The sequence below is a fragment of the Anomaloglossus baeobatrachus genome, chromosome 7 (assembly GCF_048569485.1).
Source record: "Anomaloglossus baeobatrachus isolate aAnoBae1 chromosome 7, aAnoBae1.hap1, whole genome shotgun sequence".
In the NCBI taxonomy this organism is placed as follows: domain Eukaryota; kingdom Metazoa; phylum Chordata; class Amphibia; order Anura; family Aromobatidae; genus Anomaloglossus; species Anomaloglossus baeobatrachus.
In genome coordinates, this window is record NC_134359.1 from 54013104 (window position 1) to 54032631 (window position 19528).

General features: G+C 43.3%; 1 protein-coding gene across 1 annotated transcript in view; it reads right to left on the reverse strand.

Annotated features, from left to right (window-relative positions):
* Nucleotides 1-1726: 1726 nt before the first annotated feature.
* LOC142246614 (bile salt export pump-like) overlaps nt 1727-19528 on the reverse strand; it is a 97360-nt gene continuing 79558 nt past the window's right edge. The window contains exons 22-27 of the mRNA XM_075319684.1: nt 17622-17863; nt 14346-14502; nt 10022-10219; nt 9083-9289; nt 4487-4633; nt 1727-2757 (exon numbers count right to left, since the gene is read on the reverse strand). Coding sequence (XP_075175799.1) covers nt 2557-2757; nt 4487-4633; nt 9083-9289; nt 10022-10219; nt 14346-14502; nt 17622-17863 — 1152 coding nt within the window. The 3' untranslated portion in view covers nt 1727-2556. The remainder of the gene's footprint in view (nt 2758-4486; nt 4634-9082; nt 9290-10021; nt 10220-14345; nt 14503-17621; nt 17864-19528) is intronic.

Here is a 19528-nt window from a genome sequence, read left to right on the forward strand (position 1 = left end):
ATTCCGTCAGACTGCTGTATTCCTCGCTCGGTGATTGCATTGCAATCCTCGGACTGGCCGGTGGCTCTCCTGACTAGAGGAGTTGTCATGCTCAGGTCAAGAGAGCCGCCGGCAAGTGCCAGCATTACACTGCGATCCTCGCGCAGTAATACAACAGTGTGACTGAATCACTGACACTGGCACAGAGAGGTGGGCAGGATAAAGGGGGAATATTCATTTTGTATTAACAGAGGGTGAGTACAGCAGTCTGACTCCACCGATCACTGATGCTGTGTCGCCCAGGGATATGGGGTACTCGGTCCCGAGCCTAGTTAAGTTGGGACAATTCACTGGGTGGTTGTTGCCCGGTTCCGTGACCCTGGGGTTGCTTTTAAAAGGGGGTTATTCACAGAGGATTGATAAGAAAGTTTTTGTCGTGACGCCACTTCCAGGTTGCAGCTATGTTAGTGGAGCCGCTGCTGCACAGTTTCTCACTGGGGCTAGTGTGTGTTAGTGGCAGCCTGGATGTGGGCCCTCCGCAAGTAGAGCCGTGCCCCAGGGGATAGATGATGTTGTTGGGCGTGGAAACAATGTAGGCCACACAAGGGATTGCAGTGTAACTGGTCTCTTTACTCACGTTATTATAAAGGTTAGCAACCTGATGACGGCTGGTCCTCACCACTGGTCCCCTTAGTTCCAGTGACGGTGCGATGACCTGGTGGCTTCTATCCCCTGCACCTGTTTCTGGTTGGTGGGTCCCCGTGGCTTGGATCGTCTGGGGATCCCATCCTGTTAGTATCTCAGTCTCAGTCCGTATAACAGATAGCTTGAACCCTGTGGGGTCGGTTCCTTTGGTCCTGTTTCCCGGTTCTCCCATTGCTACTGTGTCCCGAACTTTATGGTCAGTGAAGTCCTGGATGGTCCCCTCACTGTGCAGATTTGATCAGGTCTGCCTGGAGCGTTTGCCTGACCTAGGGCTCTGTACCCCGTCAGTGCTATGATTCCTGGAGTACTCCACCGTACTCCACTGACAACCACACGCCTGGGCCCTCAAGTCACCGTTACACTCTCCTGTCAGTACAGTTATGTCCGTCTCCTCTCACTTCCACTTACTGACTGTCTGACCCCTCCCTGCTTGTTGTCGTCTAGTGGACTAGCTCGGCTCTACCTCTGGGTGGCCATTCGTTGGGCCATACCCTAGCATGTCAACAGTCTTTGGGAATGGGGAAAAACAGGGATTAAATTGAATGTTTAGCTGTTACCGGCACTGGTCTTCTGGGTCCCTGGGGTAGGTCCTGCATCCTGGTTGGGATGCAGTTCCCTGTAGCTCCTTTTGGCTTCAGGGGAGAAACAATGCCGGCAAAGAGAGGTGTAGGAAGAAACAGGTGAGTATTCATTGTGTATTAACAGCAGGTGAGTACAGCAGTCTGACAATACCAATCACTGACGCTGGTACAGAGGGATGGGCGAGGAAAGGGGTGAATATTCATTTTGTATTAAGAGCGGGCGCGCAACTATACATTTTCCGGTGCTTAAGGCAACACAATGATGCAACATACAGCAATAAAAAATATTAGACAGTCCCTGAAAATAAGTCCTACCACATCTTTCAGAGCCAAAAATAATATAAGACCCTGTCATATTTTCGGGGAAACACTGTATACTAGATACAGATGAGGTAATTGATGTGTAACCAATCAAATTTGTTACTAATTCAATTTGTGCGACTACTAGAGATTCTTTCGAGGGTTGGGAAGAGATAAATAAAAAAACACATAATACTCATCTGTCCTTTGCCCTTACCTGAGTCCTTACACCACCTTCGCTGCACCCTCACTGCCTTACAGACCAGTCTTTAATTTTTTAGGGACTGAGGACCTCGCAGTCATGTGGGGGGCGACATATGTCATTCATGTCAGTAACATGCGTCGCTGTGCATATGACCTTGTGCACTGAAAGGGAGAACCAAAGGATCTCAACGTTGGCTCGGAGGATCGGGAAGCAACGGAAAAGGCCATGTAAGGACAGGGGATTATAATGTTTATTATTTTGTATCCCCTTTCGTCGCACCCATTTATTATGCTTTATAATAAACATAATAGAGCATAATATACATATTTTGATGGCAATTGGGGCACTTTCAATGCTGATCTAATCCAACCTGTTGGATAATTCGAGCAACTGTTCAGGAAATTTGCTCTAATAGTAAGAAGTATTAAAGGGGTGTAGCGCAGCTTTCCTTCTACATTGTTAAATGCTACTGTTCTCAAAATATCTCCTGATGAAGGGTTACATGACCAGATCCGCCAATTGTCCTTTTCCCATTAAAAAACACTGCGCATGGGACTGTTGCATTGTAATAGGTGGAGGCTGATGGACAGGTCCGGTCTCCTGCTCCTCCATCAGCGCCTGTTTTAAGAAAAGGAGAGTTGTGCAGTTTGTGAGGACGGAGGCTAAACAGTAATACTTATATATTAGTAAGGGCTATAATGTCATGATCATAACACATTTGTTAAAATAAAGATAAAGTGAACGTCCAATTTTAAAGTATCAGCTGGAATGTGGAAGTGGTGGTATCTAGCTTATTGGCGCCCCTGTAGTGACCAGTTTATAATAAGCTCCTTTCCGAGACATCAGTTGCTCATGAGTTCCTTGTTCGATGATAGCGCCTTGTGCCATTACAGCGATGATGTCACAATTTTGTATAGTGGATAATCGATGAGCGATGGCGATGCAGGTGCGACCTTGTCTGGCTTCATCCAGCGCCTGCTGTACAGTCTAGAAAATAAAGCAAGAAATACATTTTAAAGAAAAGGGCTATTGTTATTGGTTCTGTAAACTGTACTAGTGATGTGAGCACAGAGTCCGCTGCTGATCTGACCACAGAGTCCGCTGCTGATCTGACCACAGAGAGTCCACTGCTGATCTGAGCACAGGGTCCGCTACTGATCTGAGCACAGAGTTAGTACACAAATGATCTGAGCACAGAGTCCACTGCTGATCTGAGCACAGAGTCTGCTGCTGATCTGACCACAGAGTCCACTGCTGATCTGACCACAGAGAGTCCACTGCTGATCTGACTACAGAGAGTCCACTGCTGATCTGACCACAGAGAGTTCATTGATGATCTGACCATAGAGTCCGCTACTGATCTGACCTCAGAGAGTCCACTGCTGATCTGACCACAGAGTCCCCTGCTGATCTGACCACAGAGAGTCCACTGCTGATCTGACCACAGAGAGTCTACTGCTGATCTGACCATAGAGTCCGCTACTGATCTGACCACAGAGTCCACTGCTGATCTGACCACAGAGTTAGTACACAAATGATCTGAGTACGGAGTCTGCTGGTGATCTGACCACAGAGTTAGTACACAAATGATCTGAGCACAGAGTCCACTGCTGATCTGAGCACAGAGTTTGCTGCTGATCTGACCACAGAGTCCGCTGCTGATCTGACCACAGAGTCCGCTGCTGATCTGACCACAGAGTCCGCTGCTGATCTGACCACAGAGTCTGCTGCTGATCTTAGCACAGAGTCTCCTGCTGATCTGACCACAGAGTCCGCTGCTGATCTGAGCACAGAGTCCGCTGCTGATCTGACCACAGAGTCCGCTGCTGCTCTGACCACAGAGTCCGCTGCTGATCTGAACACAGAGTCTGCTGCTGATCTTAGCACAGAGTCTCCTGCTGATCTGACCACAGAGTCCGCTGCTGATCTGAGCACAGAGTCCACTGCTGATCTGAGCACAGAGTCCACTGCTGATCTGAGCACAGAGTCCACTGCTGATCTGAGCACAGAGTCCACTGCTGATCTGACCACAGAGTCCGCTGCTGATCTGACCACAGAGTCTGCTGCTGATCTGACCACAGAGTCTGCTGCTGATCTGACCACAGAGTCCACTGCTGATTTGACCACAGAGTCCACTGCTGATCTGACCACAGAGTCCACTGCTGATCTGACCAGAGTCCGCTGCTGATCTGACCACAGAGTCCGCTGCTGATCTGATCACAGAGTCTGCTGCTGATCTGATCACAGAGTTCACTACTGATCTGAGCACAGAGTCTGCTGCTGATCTGATCACAGAGTCCACTGCATATCAAAGTTCAGAGCTCAATGACTATCGAAGCACAGAGCCAACTACCTATCTGAGCATTGAGTCCAATGCTGATCAACACACGAGGTACACTGCTGATCTGAGCACAGATTGTTTTTAAATTTTCAATTTACAATCTGTATTAAAAGAAATGAGACATTTTGCAATTTGCAGACTGGTCACAAGTCCTAATATTCTATTCTTTTCAAGCAGCCACATGGCCATAGGCAGCAATAGACTGGCTCTGTTATTGACCTGTGTAGAAGTATTTTCTAGGCACGCATTGATCTGGGCAAAGGTCAACATTTTCTACGTCTATCCTAAAAGAAAATGAATATCCACTAAGAACTGATGGCATAAAATAGTTCACTGTTCACTTTCCTATTAAAAATAGAATTTTGAATTACATACCTTTTCACTTTCAGTGTCTAAGGCCGACGTGGCTTCATCCAAAAGCAGAATTTTAGGGTCTCTTACAATAGCCCTGGCTATAGCAATACGCTGTTTCTGTCCTCGGGACAGCTGAGATCCCCCTAGCCCAACATTTGTTTCATATTTCTGAAGAAAAGAAAGAAAATAACAAGCCTTAGGTTCCAATTCCAGTAACACATCAAAAACATTAACACCTTACCGACATCGCGATTTTTTGTTTCTGGTGCTTTAGTTTTGTCCCTCCATCTTCCAGGAGCTGTAGCATTTTTATGTTTCTGTACACATAGCCATATGGCGACTTATTGTTTTTTTTTCAGGACGAGTTGTATTTTTAAAATCATCAGCTTCTTGAATGACAGCAGCTGAGGATCAGATAATATCTGGGGGAATTCATAGTTATCCCCTCCCCCTGCTGGAATTAGTGGAATTGGTATTATACAAACGATTCACTTTTTCTCTTGCAGGACCTGTGTGAGCTCATACCCATGTGACCAGAAGGGGTGGGGCTTCATCAAACATAGCTGATACCAGGAAGCAACATTTTTCTGTTGGCTGAAGCTCTGTCCCTTCTGGTCACATGGACATTACCTCACACAGGTCCTGCAAGAGATCTGCTCCTTAGCTGCTGTCACTCAAGAAGCTGCCAATTTTATAAACTTTACTTGCTTGGGTTTCAAAACCTAAACATTCGAGCTGACCACTAAAGGTATGTATAGAATCAACCTGATAATGCCAGTATAGCACTGGCTGCAGGTTATATACGAAAATCCTGGTGATTGGTTCTCTTTAAGTGACAACATTCATTTTATCATGTGATGCATTGGAATGTGGGAAAAAAATTCACAATGGTTTTTGTTTTGATTTTTACCATGTTCACTACACGGTAAAACTGACCTAGCAATATTATTCTCCAGGGCAGTACAATTACACAGATACCAAACATGTATAGTTTTTTTTAAATTAGGGAAACAAATTCGGAAATTTGTAAATAAAAAATGTCATTTGTGTAGCCATATTCCGAGACCCGTAACATCTTTTCAGTTTTTGGATATGGGGTTGTGTGAGGGCTTGTTTTTTGCACACTGAGCTGATACAATTTTCTGGTAAACAGGATGTGTTGATCTCGTCTTATTAAATTTTACTGCAATGTTGCAGTGGCAAAAAACGTAATTCTGGAGTTTCAGTTATTTTTGTCATTATGCCCTTTACTGATTGGATTAACTTGTTTTATATTTTGATAGATTGATCTTTTACAAATGCAGCTATACCAAATAAAGTCATATGAAAAAGTTTGGGCACCCCTATTAATGTTAACCTTTTTTCTTTATAACAATTTGGGTTTTTGCAACAGCTATTTCAGTTTCATATATCTAATAACTGATAGACTGAGTAATATTTATGGATTGAAATAAGGTTTATTGTACTAACAGAAAATGTGCAATCCGCATTTAAACAAAATTTGACCGGTGCAAAAGTATGGGCACCCTTATCAATTTCTTGATATGAACACTCCTAACTACTTTTTACTGACTTACTAAAGCACTAAATTGGTTTTGTAACCTCATTGAGCTTTGAACTTCATAGGCAGGTGTATCCAATCATGAGAAAAGTTATTTAAGGTGGTCACTTGCAAGTTGTTCTCCTATTTGAATCTCCTATGAAGAGTGGCATCATGGGCTCCTCAAAACAACTCTCAAATGATCTGAAAACAAAGATTATTCAACATAGTTGTTCAGGGGAAGGTACAAAAAGTTGTCTCAGAGATTTAAACTGTCAGTTTTCTCTGTGAGGAACATAGTAAGGAAATGGAAGAACACAGGTACAGTTCTTGTTAAGCCCAGAAGTGGCAGGCCAAGAAAAATATCAGAAAGGCAGAGAAGAAGAATGGTGAGAACAGTCAAGGACAATCCACAGACCACCTCCAAAGACCTGTAGCATCATCTTGCTGCAGATGGTGTCAATGTGCATCGGTCAACAATACAGCGCACGTTGCACAAGGAGAAGCTGTATGGGAGAGTGATGCAAAAGAAGCAGTTTCTGCAAACACGCCACAAACAGAGTCGCCTGAGGTATGCAAAAGCACATTTGGACAAGCCAGTTACATTTTGGAAGAAGGTCCTGTGGACTGATGAAACAAAGATTGAGTTGTTTGCTCATACAAAAAGGCGTTATGCATGGAGGCAAAAAAAATGGCATTCCAAGAAAAGCACTTGCTACCCACAGTAAAATTTGGTGAAGGTTCCATCATGCTTTGGGGCTGTGTGGCCAATGCCGGCAGCGGGAATCTTGTTAAAGTTGAGGGTCGCATGGATTCAACTCAGTATCAGCAGATTCTTGACAATAATGTGCAAGGATCAGTGACGAAGTTGAAGTTACGCAGGGGATGGATATTTCAGGAAGACAATGATCCAAAACACCGCTCCAAATCTACTCAGGCATTCATGCAGAGGAACAATTACAATGTTCTGGAATGGCCATCCCAGTCCCCAGACCTGAATATCATTGACAATCTGTGGGATGATTTGAAGCATGCTGTCCATGCTCGGCGACCATCAAACTTAACTGAACTAGAATAGTTTTTTAAACAGGAATGGTCAAATATACCTTCATCCAGGATCCAGGAACTCATTAAAAGCTACAGGAAGCGACTAGAGGCTGTTATTTTTGCAAAAGGAGGATCTACAAAATATTAATGTCACTTTTATGTTGCGGTGTCCATACTTTTGCACCGGTCAAATTTTGTTTAAATGCGGATTGCACATTTTCTGTTAGTACAATAAACCTCATTTCAATCCAGAAATATTACTGAATCCATCAGTTATTAGATAGATGAAACTGAAATAGCTGTTGCAAAAACCCAAATTGTTATAAAGAAAAAAGATTAACATTAATAGGGGTGCCCAAACTTTTTCTTATGACTGTATGTGTTTCTATGTTTTTAAATTGCTTTATTTTTCATGAGGCAACAGCAGAGTGATTTGAACTTTTGTATTTTTGTTATTTATCTCATTTTTATTTTTTTTTCCACATTTTACTGTGTTTGTTAGTCTCTTTAGGGGACCTGAAGCTGCGATCATCTGAATGCTTGTACTATGCATAGCAGTTCATGAGCACTGCTATGTCTAGAAAAAAAAATCACAGTCTCCTATGAATGCAAGCTAAATGCTGGCTTTCACAGGAGTGCAGCACTAACAGGCACAGGGATCTCCAGGAGACCCCAGGCTGTCATGGCAACCCATCAGCGGCCCCCAATCATGTCACGGGCATGCAGATGAGCACATCCACTCCCGTGCTCCCTGCCGGCATGTAAGTGCTAACAGCGGCATTTAACAGGTTAACAGCTGTGGGTCAAGCTCTGCAGTAAAGCCAAGGACACAACACATGATGCAACTGTATGTTATGTGTCAGGAGTTTTTCTGTGTGTACGACAAATGTGTTACTGAATAATCTTAGAATGGAGATGAAAAAGACAAAAATCTCACACAATAAGCAAATCCTGCATGTATTTTACTAGTGGATAAGTTGCAGAAAATCTGAGGCTGACACTTGGATTTTTGCCACGGATGTGCCATGGATCCAGTCTTATCATTCAAGTGTCAACCTCACCATTGATAGTTTACTTTTTATTAAGTATAAGTGAAATATGCTCAACTGTCCAAAGTTTGGACTCTCAGAACTAAAATTGACATGCAAGTTTTACATTAAAAATAGGCAAAAGAGCGAGCAGAAAAGAAATGTAATTCAGAGTCTGGACCAATGCAACATCTGTAACAGTAGGCCTACATGATATGTACTTTTTATAGTGTCTTCATATATAACAGAGAGGCGTTTGAACATCAAACACCATTGTCCATGCACCTTTTACCTTAGTCATTTGAATATACATAGAGTTGAGCGATTACCTAAATATTCGTACTCGCTATACTCATAACAAGTACTGTCTAATACTAGCGTATTCATTCTGAATAGAGTTGTGGAGGTCATCTGAGTGCTTGTTTGTTCAAACGTAATAAGAATATCTGTGTATATAAATAATCAAAATGTAGATGTAGTTGCATAATTATCTGTGTGTCTATGTAGTCATCGCATAGACCCATAATATAATTTAAAGTTGTATAGTCATGGGGTTACCAAGAATGAGAACAGATGTACAACCAATAAAAGTCTCTTAATGATGAGTAAAAGTCTCATCAGTAGCTTCACACAGAAAGAATGTGTAAGAAACAAACAATGTGCTGTAAGAAATTAAGGAGTGGAAAACTCCCTGTTTAGCTTCAAGGTTATTTATGCATATTGTATAATTGCATATTAATGAGTAACCCGAATTCCGCACTATTCGCTACTTGCATGAATAGTGTGGGTTACTCGTTACTTTGCCAGTTTTTCCACATTGACTTACATTGCACAAGCTATCCGGAATGAACCGCGAGTATTAGACAGTACTCGTTATCAGTATAGCGAGTACAAATAGTTAGCCACTCGCTCAACACTAAATTATCCCATTTTCTCTTATTCTTTACGTGAGTAAAGTATACACGATAGTGGGATGAAAAGAGAAATCTAATATAAACTCACATCCGGGAGCGACATGACGAACTCATGTAAGTGTGCCTTCTTTGCAGCTTCAATCACTTCCTCCGATGAGACGTCTCGAGAGTTATTTCCATACTTGATATTGTCTGCAATGCTTCCTTCAAATAATACAGGCTCCTGGGACACTATGCCAATCTTGCTTCTCAAAAATGATATGTTTACTTTGGAACTTGCATGTCCATCTACAAGCTGTATGTAATGTAAAGTATACATGGTAAGCAAAGGCATGACAGACCAAAGATAAAAGACTTCTAATCACCGAAAGGGAGATCCTGGCATCAACACACTCCTAACCATTGGAAAGGAGATGATAGAGTCCCAAGTCATTTTATGTCTACATTCCCATCTTCCACAGCATCCTTCAAAAACACAACTTATGATGATTTACACTACACATTAATATACATAGACATGACCAGGCCAGGACCTTCTCTTTTTGGGCCCCATACCAACTGTAAGCACAGGGTCTATGGTGTATACACCCTTGGTGCTTAGATAGGTTAATTCCAACTGTTTAATCTTGAGGACACTAGACATCCCACAATCAGCTCAAAAGTTTCAGGCCGCTGCTAATGATTAGTGATGAGCGAGTAGTTCAGTATCCGGCTGCTCGGTACTCTTAACTAGCAGTTAATACTCGGATGGGTGCAACTGAAGTACCCAAGTATAATGGCAATCAATGGGGAATTCAAGCATTTTTCCAGAAAGTCTTCTGAAAAAATGCTTGAGCTCCACATTGACTTCCATTATACTCGGGTTGCTGAGACGCACCCATCTGAGCATCCAGCTGCTCGTTAACAGTACCGAGCACCCGGATACTGAACTATTCGCTCATCACTAATCATTAATAGAGGCTCAAACTGTTGTCCGCACAAAATGTGAACTTCTGTCTACTGTAAACATATGAAATAATGTACTTACTACTTTCCCTTCATCTGGATCATAGAATCTCTCCAGTAACTGGACACTGGTACTTTTTCCGCAACCACTGCTGCCCACGAATGCAAGAGTTTGCCCAGATTTTACTTTAACACTAAGACCTTGCAGCACCATGGTCACTGGACGACTAGGGTAGGTAAATTTGCAATTCACAAATTCAATGTCTCCTTTGAAATTGTCCTGTGAGGATGTAAAGAAGAATATACACATATGTGATGAACAAAATTACTTCTAATCCAACATAACTGTATAGTGTATGATGTTCAGTTATTGTTGAAAGAATAACATTGCTGGTGTTAAAGATTAGGAACTCTGGCCCCAAACTTCTTGCCCAGCGTCATGATCTCCGGTGACTGCTACATTGACCTATGTCAGAGTCAGTATGACGCTGATAGAGTTCAATCTAATTCTCGAGCAAGGAGCCACAAGCTCTCTGATCCATCACTCTCCATCATGTAGGCCGAAGGCTACTTTGGGCTGCTTTCACACATCCGATTTTTGCTATGCGGCACAATCCGGCACTTTGCAGTAAAAACGCAACCTTTTTTTTTGCTGCCGGTTGCGTTTTTCCTGCATAGACTTTAATTAGTGCCGCATCGTGCCACATGGCCTTGCGCTCTGTCCGGTTTTTGCCGCATGCGGCAGATTTACCCGATGCGGCGGCCGGATGGAACGTTGCCTGGCACGTTTTTTTGTGCGGCAAAAAAAATTGCATCGCGCCGCATCCGGCTGATGCGGCGCTTTTCCTAATGCATCCCTATGGATGTCGGATGCGGCGCGATGCGGCAAACACCGCATCCGGCCGCCGCATGCGGTTTTTGCCACTGCGCATGCTCAGTAGCATGCCGCAAGCGGCAAAAACCGGACGGGCCGCATGTAAAAAACCTATGCAAAGGATGCGGTGTTTTCACCGCATCCGTTGCATAGGTTTCACTGCCGGATTGAGCCGCACGGCTCAAACCGGATGTGTGAAAGCAGCCTTAGACCTGCAGTTTACAAGATGTCAGCTTCCCAGTGCAGATGACGCAATGACGTCACTGCATTTCACTGCCTCTGCCAGACCATTGTTTATACAAGTAAGAAGAGGAGATGGAGGATGCAGCGGATGGAATCTAAATTAGGTGAGTATAAGCTTTATTGTTTTGTATATTATGAAGGTGTAGGGTTATTATACTGTAAGTGGGGTTATGGGGGCATCATACTTTGTATAGGGGCACTGTTGGGGTCATCATATTGTGTGTGGGAAAGTGGGTGTATCATACTGTGCGTGGGGGATTGTGAGATCATCATACTGTGAGTGGGGGATTGTCAGGTCAGGATTCAGTGTGAGGGCTTGTGGGGTCAACATACTGTGTCTGAGGGCTGTGGGGTCACCATATTATATGTGGAGGACTGAGCTGAAATCATAATCTACGTAGAACTGTGGGGTCACCATACTGTGTAGGAGCACTGTGGTACCATTATGCTATATTTGGGGCATTGCTAGGACATCATACTGTTTTGAGAGCACTGCGCAAAATTACACTGTGTTAGGACACTATGGGGGCATTATAGCTTGCTGGGGGCACAGTGGGGTCATCATAATGTGCATATGGGGATTATTGTGAGGCAACATACTATGTGTAGGCTGTGGGTGACATCATACCCTATGGGGCCATGAAAGGGTATGGTAGTGAGTGAGAACACTAAGTTGATTCAAAAGGGCAAAATTATTGTGTAAAGGGGGCTTTACACGCTACGATGTCGTTAATGTTTTATCGTCGGGGTCACGTTGTTAGTGACGCACATCTGGCGTCATTAACGATATCGCAGCATGTGACACTTACCAGCGACCTTAAGCGACCTCAAAAATGGTGAAATCGTTCACCATGGAGAGGTCGTCCCAAAAACAAAAATCGGTAATGGTTTAATATCGATGTGGTTCGTCTCTCCTGCGGCAGCACACATCGCTGTGTGTGACACCGCAGGAGCGAGGAACGTCTCATTACCTGCTGTCGGCCGAAATGCGGAAGGAAGAAGGTGGGCGGGATGTTACGTCCCGCTCATCTCCGCCCCTCCGCTTTGATTGGCCGGCCGCTTAGTGACGTCGCGGTGACGTCGCAATGATGCCGAACGTCCCTCCCCCTTGAGGGAGGGATTGTTCGGCAGTCACAGCGACGCCGCCGACCAGGTAAGTGCGTGTGACGCTGCTGCAGCGATAATGTTCGCTGCGGCAGCGATCCCACGAAATCGCATGCACGATGGGGGCGGGTGCTTTTGCGTACGATATCGCTAGCAATTGCTAGCAATATCGTAGCGTGTAAAGCCCGCTTAAGTCCCGCAATACACATCCTCCTCATGGCTATAAAAGTCAGGAGATATGTCCTTCTGTGACTGCACTTATGCTTTGTTGCTATCCTTATATGATTATTCTGGGCTATTATTATTTTTTGTAATGTTCTAACAGTTACTATTTTTATAATTTTGTAGGCCATGATCACGGTCATACTACCAAACCATTGGCCCATGTATGCACAGACTATTGAGCTGAAATATCACATCTGCTCCTCTCCTATTTATGCTCGTTGAATCCTTCCACCCATGCCAGCTATATTTTGGCTATATTGGTCTATGAGGTGTGGTGTCCCAGATTTTCTGGTGAAAGTGCTTTTTGCTTGATGTAGTTGTGGAATTTTATTGTCTTTATCTTTTCTGTGTTACAGAGTTTTGTTTTTTTGCCCTTGTCTGTCTTTCACACTCCTTTCCCATCTCTTCCTAGGGGAAAGGGAGGGGGAATCAGATCAGGACTGGTCAGGAGAAGGCCCAGGAAGGAGACTCAGGCATCCCCTCCTTCAGAGGTATCCCTGAGATTAGGGATAGCAGATGGCCCCCTAGCTTGAGAGAGAGCTTAGGAGCCCCGGTTCCTTGCTATCCCATAGTCATCGTGACAGGGCCATAAGCTTTAACTTACACCATTTTAAAAAAACACATATTTTTAATGTGCGAACTGTCTAAAAATTGAAAAGTGGAACGCCCTACTTCACATATTGGCCCAGGTTCCTATAAAAACAATATTCTATACATTAAAGGGAATCAATCACCAGGATTTTTGTATATAACCTAAAGCCAGTGCTATACTGTCACTATCAGGCTGACTCTCTTCATACCTTTAGGGGTCACTTCAGATACATAGATTTTGAAATCCAAGAAAGTAAAGTTTATAAAAATCATTAGCTTCTTGAGTGACAGCAGCTGAGGATCAGCTAATATCTGGGGGGGTCTCAATCGATTTAACTTTTGACTTGCAGGTCCTGAGCTGAGGTCATACCCATGTGACCAGAAGGGGTGGGGCCTCAGCCAATAGAAAATGTTGCTTCCTGGTATCAGATTTGTTAGCACTGCCTTTAGGTTATATATGAAAATCCTTGGGATTGGTGCACTTTAAGAGCCTATATATTTAGAAAGCTGATGCTTATGATTAAGGACTTATCTACATTCCAACTGTTCGAAACGCGTCAAGCCATGATGTTTTTAAGGAATCGATGATGTTTTTCTTGGATTTTTAATCGTTGAATAAAGTTTCTACATTTTTATATATTTTTCGTTGGATTTATATTTTTTCTATCCTGGAATTGGTGCTGAGTCCCGTCCTTACTCCTTGCTATTGCCTCTACGGACCTGCCTGTCCGGTGGACATCCTGCATCCCATCTGAACTGAGCGGATACATATACGGGTGAGCTGAATTTTTCTTTTTTATATTTAGAAAAGGTCAGAATGCTGCTGTCATAAAAAGAAAGATAAATTTTGACCTAAATAGAGTAGATGACATCATGCTCGCAGGCAGTATATTACAATATGTCAGGAGACACAGACTATGGAAACATTTCAGCAATAATGGAGTTATGGAACAATTATAACTTCCGCACAGCATGTTTTCATCTGTAGATAAGTCACTGGGGGGTCTGGATGTAATAGATTTCGTAATTGACATTGCACATGTAAAGTCATGCGATACCTTTGTGACTAATTCCATTTTACAGTTTTGCCTCACTGGAGAATATGGAGTCTGACTAAGCACGTTTATGGATGGGACAATTCCCACTTTGGTGCTTTGTACGAGATATTAGATGGTGAAAGCTGTTTAGTGACATCTGTGAGTAAAACAATGATCTCAGCCACAAGAGAAGAAAGGCTGAGGGGCGTGCACATTTCCATCACAATGCCTGCTCCGATTAGTTTTTTGTAAGATCGCCAATATTTTATTGAGCGCTGGTTCAATTCATAAAAAAAAAAAAAGAATGAAAAGATATATGATGGGATTCTTACCCATTTGTCTCCATCTGTGCTGTACACGCTGGTTTTAGGGATGCGGTCTAGTAACTTGAAGAATTGAACGGCTGCAATTTTGGCTTTGGCATAATCTGGAGTGAAGGATGACGCCCTCCCCAGGGCTGTGCCACTGGTGACAATGGCAGATATGACTCTGTAATTGGGAAAAAGGAGAACTGATTTAGTTTATGAGGGTAAAAAAAATAAAGATGTAGTGTGCTATATTCGTGTATTTACATAGCGCATATACAGTATGTACACTCGATGAGCTATACTAAAGCCATCAACCCTATATATCCAGCAACATATGCAATGCATTTTGAATAAAAGAAGAAAGCCTTGCAAAAAGAGATGATTAAAAATATCCTACAATTTTATGTCTATACTTCGGAAGTAGATCAAAGTATGTCCATGGCTACAGACTACAAAAAAAGTAGCCAGAGCATAAGTTGGTATGTATATGTGCAATAGTAAGAGCACCTTCACATTGTAGGCATTTCACAAAAAAAAACAACACAAAATGACCATATACCTTATAGTAAGTAAATGAGTAATAAGTAATAATACATGTAAATAACAAGGTACTTGGTAAACACTGTTTGATCAAAAAGCGTAAAAGCCATCCCACCATGAAAAGGGCAGAGAAAGACGAGGCCCGACTGCAATCAGCTGTCCTGTCAGGGTGGAATTGCTTTATGCTTTTGGATTAAACAGTGTTAAACAAGTACCTCAAAGTGAACCTGTCAGGGGCAATATGCACCCATGGCCACGAGCACTTCTGGGTGCATATTGCTAATCCCTGCCTAACCGTCCCTGTATCTGGTAGCATAGATAAAGGGATGTATATAAAAAGTATTTCTAAAGATCTTTTATCATATGCTAATGCTAATGAGCATGGGGACTAGTCCCCTGGACGTTGCTTCCCTTGCTAGTTGGCCCCATTAGCATGTAAGCATGCCCCTGAGGGTGTGCTAACATGCTAATGAATACACAGCGTCAGAGGATGATCTCACTCACCTCTCCACTGCTATCGCCGTCCGATGCTGGATTTCGGCTCAGTGCGCATGACCCCGGGGTTCGGGTCATGCGCACTATGAAGCCAGGTGTACACGTCCTGGCTTCAAACTGAAGTAGTGCGAATGACCAAAAGTCTTGGATCATGCGCAATGAGCCGAAATCCAGTGATGGCGGCGGAGAGGTGAGCGTGACCATCCTCTGATGCTGCGCATTCATTAGCATGTTAGCACGTCCACAGAGGCATACTAACATGCTAATGGGGGCGATTAGCAAGGGAAACAACACCCAGAGGACTAGTCCCTGCACTCATTAGCATACGATAAAAGATCTTTAGAAATACTTTTTCTAAATATCTCTCTAACTATGCTACTAGATACAGGGACGGTTAGGCAGGGATTAGCAATATGCACCCAGAACTGCTTGTGGTTCTGGGTGCATATTGGACCTGAGAGGTTCCCTTAAAGTTTTTTACATGTACTGCTACCATTTACCGCATTTTTCAGACTATAAAACGCACTGGACCATAAGAAGCACCTGGGTTTTAGAGGCGGAAATTAGGAAAAAAAATTGAAGCAAAAAATGTAGTCATGATGCACTGTTATCGGCAGATTTACTGCTAACAATATTATGGGGTTAATGTCCCCCAGTTTTGTACTAATGTCCCCCATCCTGTGACTGTCATGGTTGCCACTCTTTTTGTGGAAACTAGTGATGGATTCAGGGTTGGAATCCCTCATTTCGATCTCGGACTCTACATTTAAACGTGGTTTCATTTCTTTCAGTGCCTTATAAGTTAAAGTCAGTTTTGTTGTCCAGCAGTTCCTAGCTGAGTGTTTCAGCTGCAGCTGCTTTGTAGCCACTGCCCTTCAGGTTTAAGTAGTTGGTGTTTCCGAGCAATCCTTGATAAAGATACAAAAACTCGTTGTTCTGTGGCCACCTTGGTGGAAGGTCGTGCTGAAGAGTTGTCCTGAACTCGGGCTTTATCCTTTTTTGGTGTTATTCCCCCAGTTGGTCTTTCCTTCCCTTGTGTCTGATTAGTGCAGTGATGGGTCTAGTGAACCTCACCTGCCTCTCACTAACCAGGGCACCTACAGAGCTCCTCAGGGTGTCAGATTCCTGCTTGACGAAAGCTGCAGAGACTGTATAGGGACTGGTGAGAAGAGTAGGGACAGCTGCAGGTGAGGATAGGAGGTGTCTCATCTACCCCACTCAATAGCTCCAGGGCCCTCCATTGTTATTGTGTCCCTAGTATCCCCTTTGTTTGTTGTATTAGTTGTTGTGCGTCAGATGCCCTTAGGTCTGAACACATGTACCATGCTCAATTGTGCCAGTGCCCCTTTCAGGTATATTTGTCCCCCATCTTGGGCCCATCCTGGTATGTATGTCCCTAATCCTAAAATATATATGATCCCCATCCTGGTACATATGTCCCCCATCCTGGTATATATGTCCCGAATCCTGGTATATATGATCCCTATCATGGGCTCATCCTGTATGTATGTTGCCCATCCTGGTATATATGTCCCCCAACATAGGTCCATCCTGGTGTATATGCCTCCCATTATTTCGCACACATAAAAAAATGAATAATTCAATTCACTTTCCTTCCTCTTTCCCAGTGCATGGTGTCCTCTTCTGATGCCAGAAACTGTCATCAGCATGTATGTGACGGGCAGTGCATCAGCACATGATGTCACTGCCATGCGCCCCCAATTACACACACCGACATCAGATGCTGGCTAATCCAAAATGAATATTCACTGCTCCCCATCTCAGGATTATGAGTGTGAGGAGCAGTGAATATTAATTTTCTAGCGGATACACATAATCACCCCAGTCGCTGCAGTAAACAGCTGGGGCAATCCATGTGTTCGCTATTAAAGAAAATGAAGATTCACAGCTCCTCACACCCATAACCCCGACCACCCCTTGGCGGCGGCTTCAGTGCCAAGAGGTAGGCGGGATTATTGGCGTGGGGAGCAGTGAATCATTTTCATTAATAGCGGGCACATGTTTTCACTCCAGTCAACAGCTTCTTGCAGTGGTGACCTTGTCTCTGCCTCCTGTTACCCTCTCCACCACCGCTGCACCCCTACACTTCAAGCCAGGCACATCCGGACCCTAAGACGCACCCCTACTTTCCTCCCACATTTTTTTGGGAAAAAGTGTCTCTTATAGTCCGAAAAGATTCAAAATCAGGCAACTTATATGAAGAGTTTGACACATTAGAGTTAATAAATAAAAAAAAAACAATACCTGAAAACCATAGTATAATGTATCCCTTCTGTATTGACTAAAAAGCCTCCAAATCTGAATGAGGCAGCATAGGCCATAAAAATTACACACTGGGAAAAGCCGAAACAGACACCATACACATGAGCCTTCTTTACTGCGGCTTTGTATGGCATCTCCAACTCCTTCTCATACATTTCAACAAACAAATTTTCCTTTCCCAATCCTGCAACCGTACGAATATTACCAATAGCTTCACTGGAGACCTGGGGGGAAATAATGAGTGTAAGTGAAAAGTCAAATCTAAAACTAGTGTCATGTTTGATATTTTTATTTTATCACCTTAGGATAAAGTTGGTGGCGGTGACCCTGACATGACTTTGGACCTACAGCACATAAAAGCGCGTTATCTCAGAAGATGAGATTTCCTTTTTTGACTTATTCATGTCTTTAAAACAACATTTTTCAAAGTAGTAAAACAAAAAAAATAGCCAAAGGAATAAAAGGACAGTTTTTTAAAAAATAAAACCCAGATAATTAAATTATAAACATAGCAAAAAGGCAATGATATTTACCAGCAAAGATAATAGAGACAAATGCACAGACAGGATTCAGACGTCCCCCATAAACGAGGGGCCTGCACCTCAGTGGTGCACTGAGAGACTGCTGGGCACCCCGACTAATCGCAATACATGGGGACCCTTGACGTTGGGTTGCAAATGTGCATATTTTGGCCAAAATATAAACCAATACCTCACATTATTTTTCTGGACATAATATATATTTTTACAAGGTGCAGCCAGGCCCATCAATGAAGACCTTGTAAACTAGGGGTCTGTACCTCTTTGGTGAACTGAGAGAGTGCCCACCTAATCACAAGACATGGGGACCCTTGATATTGGGTGGCAAGCAGAATATTTTGGCCAAAATATAAACTAATACCTCCTATTATTTTTCTGCACATGATATATACTTTTTAAAAGGGGGAGACAGGCCCTTCTATGGTGACCTTGTAAACTAGGGGCCTGCACCTCAGTGGTGCACTGAGAGAGTGCTCACCTATTCGCAAGACATGGAGACCTTTGACATTGGGCTACAAGCCTGCATGTTTTGGCCAAAATATAAACTAATACCTCCTATTATATTATTAGTCTCCACCTTATATATATTTTTACAGGGTGCAGCCAGGCTCATCAATGACCTTGTAAATTAGGGGCCTGCACCTCTGTTGGGCACTGAGAGAGTGCCCACCTAATCGCAAGACATGAGGACCCTTGACGTTCGGTTGCAAGCTGCATATTTTGACCAAAATATAAACCAATACCTCCTATTATTTTTCTGCACATTATATATATTTTACAAGAGGCAGCCAGGTCCTTCTATGGTGAACGTGTAAACTAGGGGCTTGCACCTCTGTGGAGCACTAAGAGACTATCTACCTAATCGCAAGACATGAGGACCCTTGACGTTTGGTTGCAAGCTTATATACTTTGGCCAAAATCTAAACCGATACCTCACATTTTTTCTGCACATCATATATATTTTTACAGGGTGCAGCCAGGCCCATCAATGGTGACCTTTTAAATTAGGGGTCTGCACCTCTATGATGCACTGACAGAGTGATGTCCAGTCTGTCTAATCTAATAGCAGGGGCGTGTAATAGCCTGTTGGCCCAAGATCTGTGCTTTACATGTGTGCACTTGCACCCTATTGCGAGCTTCATCTATGTGCAATTCTAATACTGAGCTATCACCCCCTCCATGAAGTGTTCAGTTGAGAGTGTTTTTTTCATCAGTATTTTGCAGCTGTGTTACTTTCTTTAATAAGGGGTCTGCTGCTTTTATTTTATGACCTTGGCTGGTAAATATTCATAGCTCCCAACTGTCCTGTATTCAGCAGGACTGTCCTAATTTGAGGGCTCAGCCCCATTG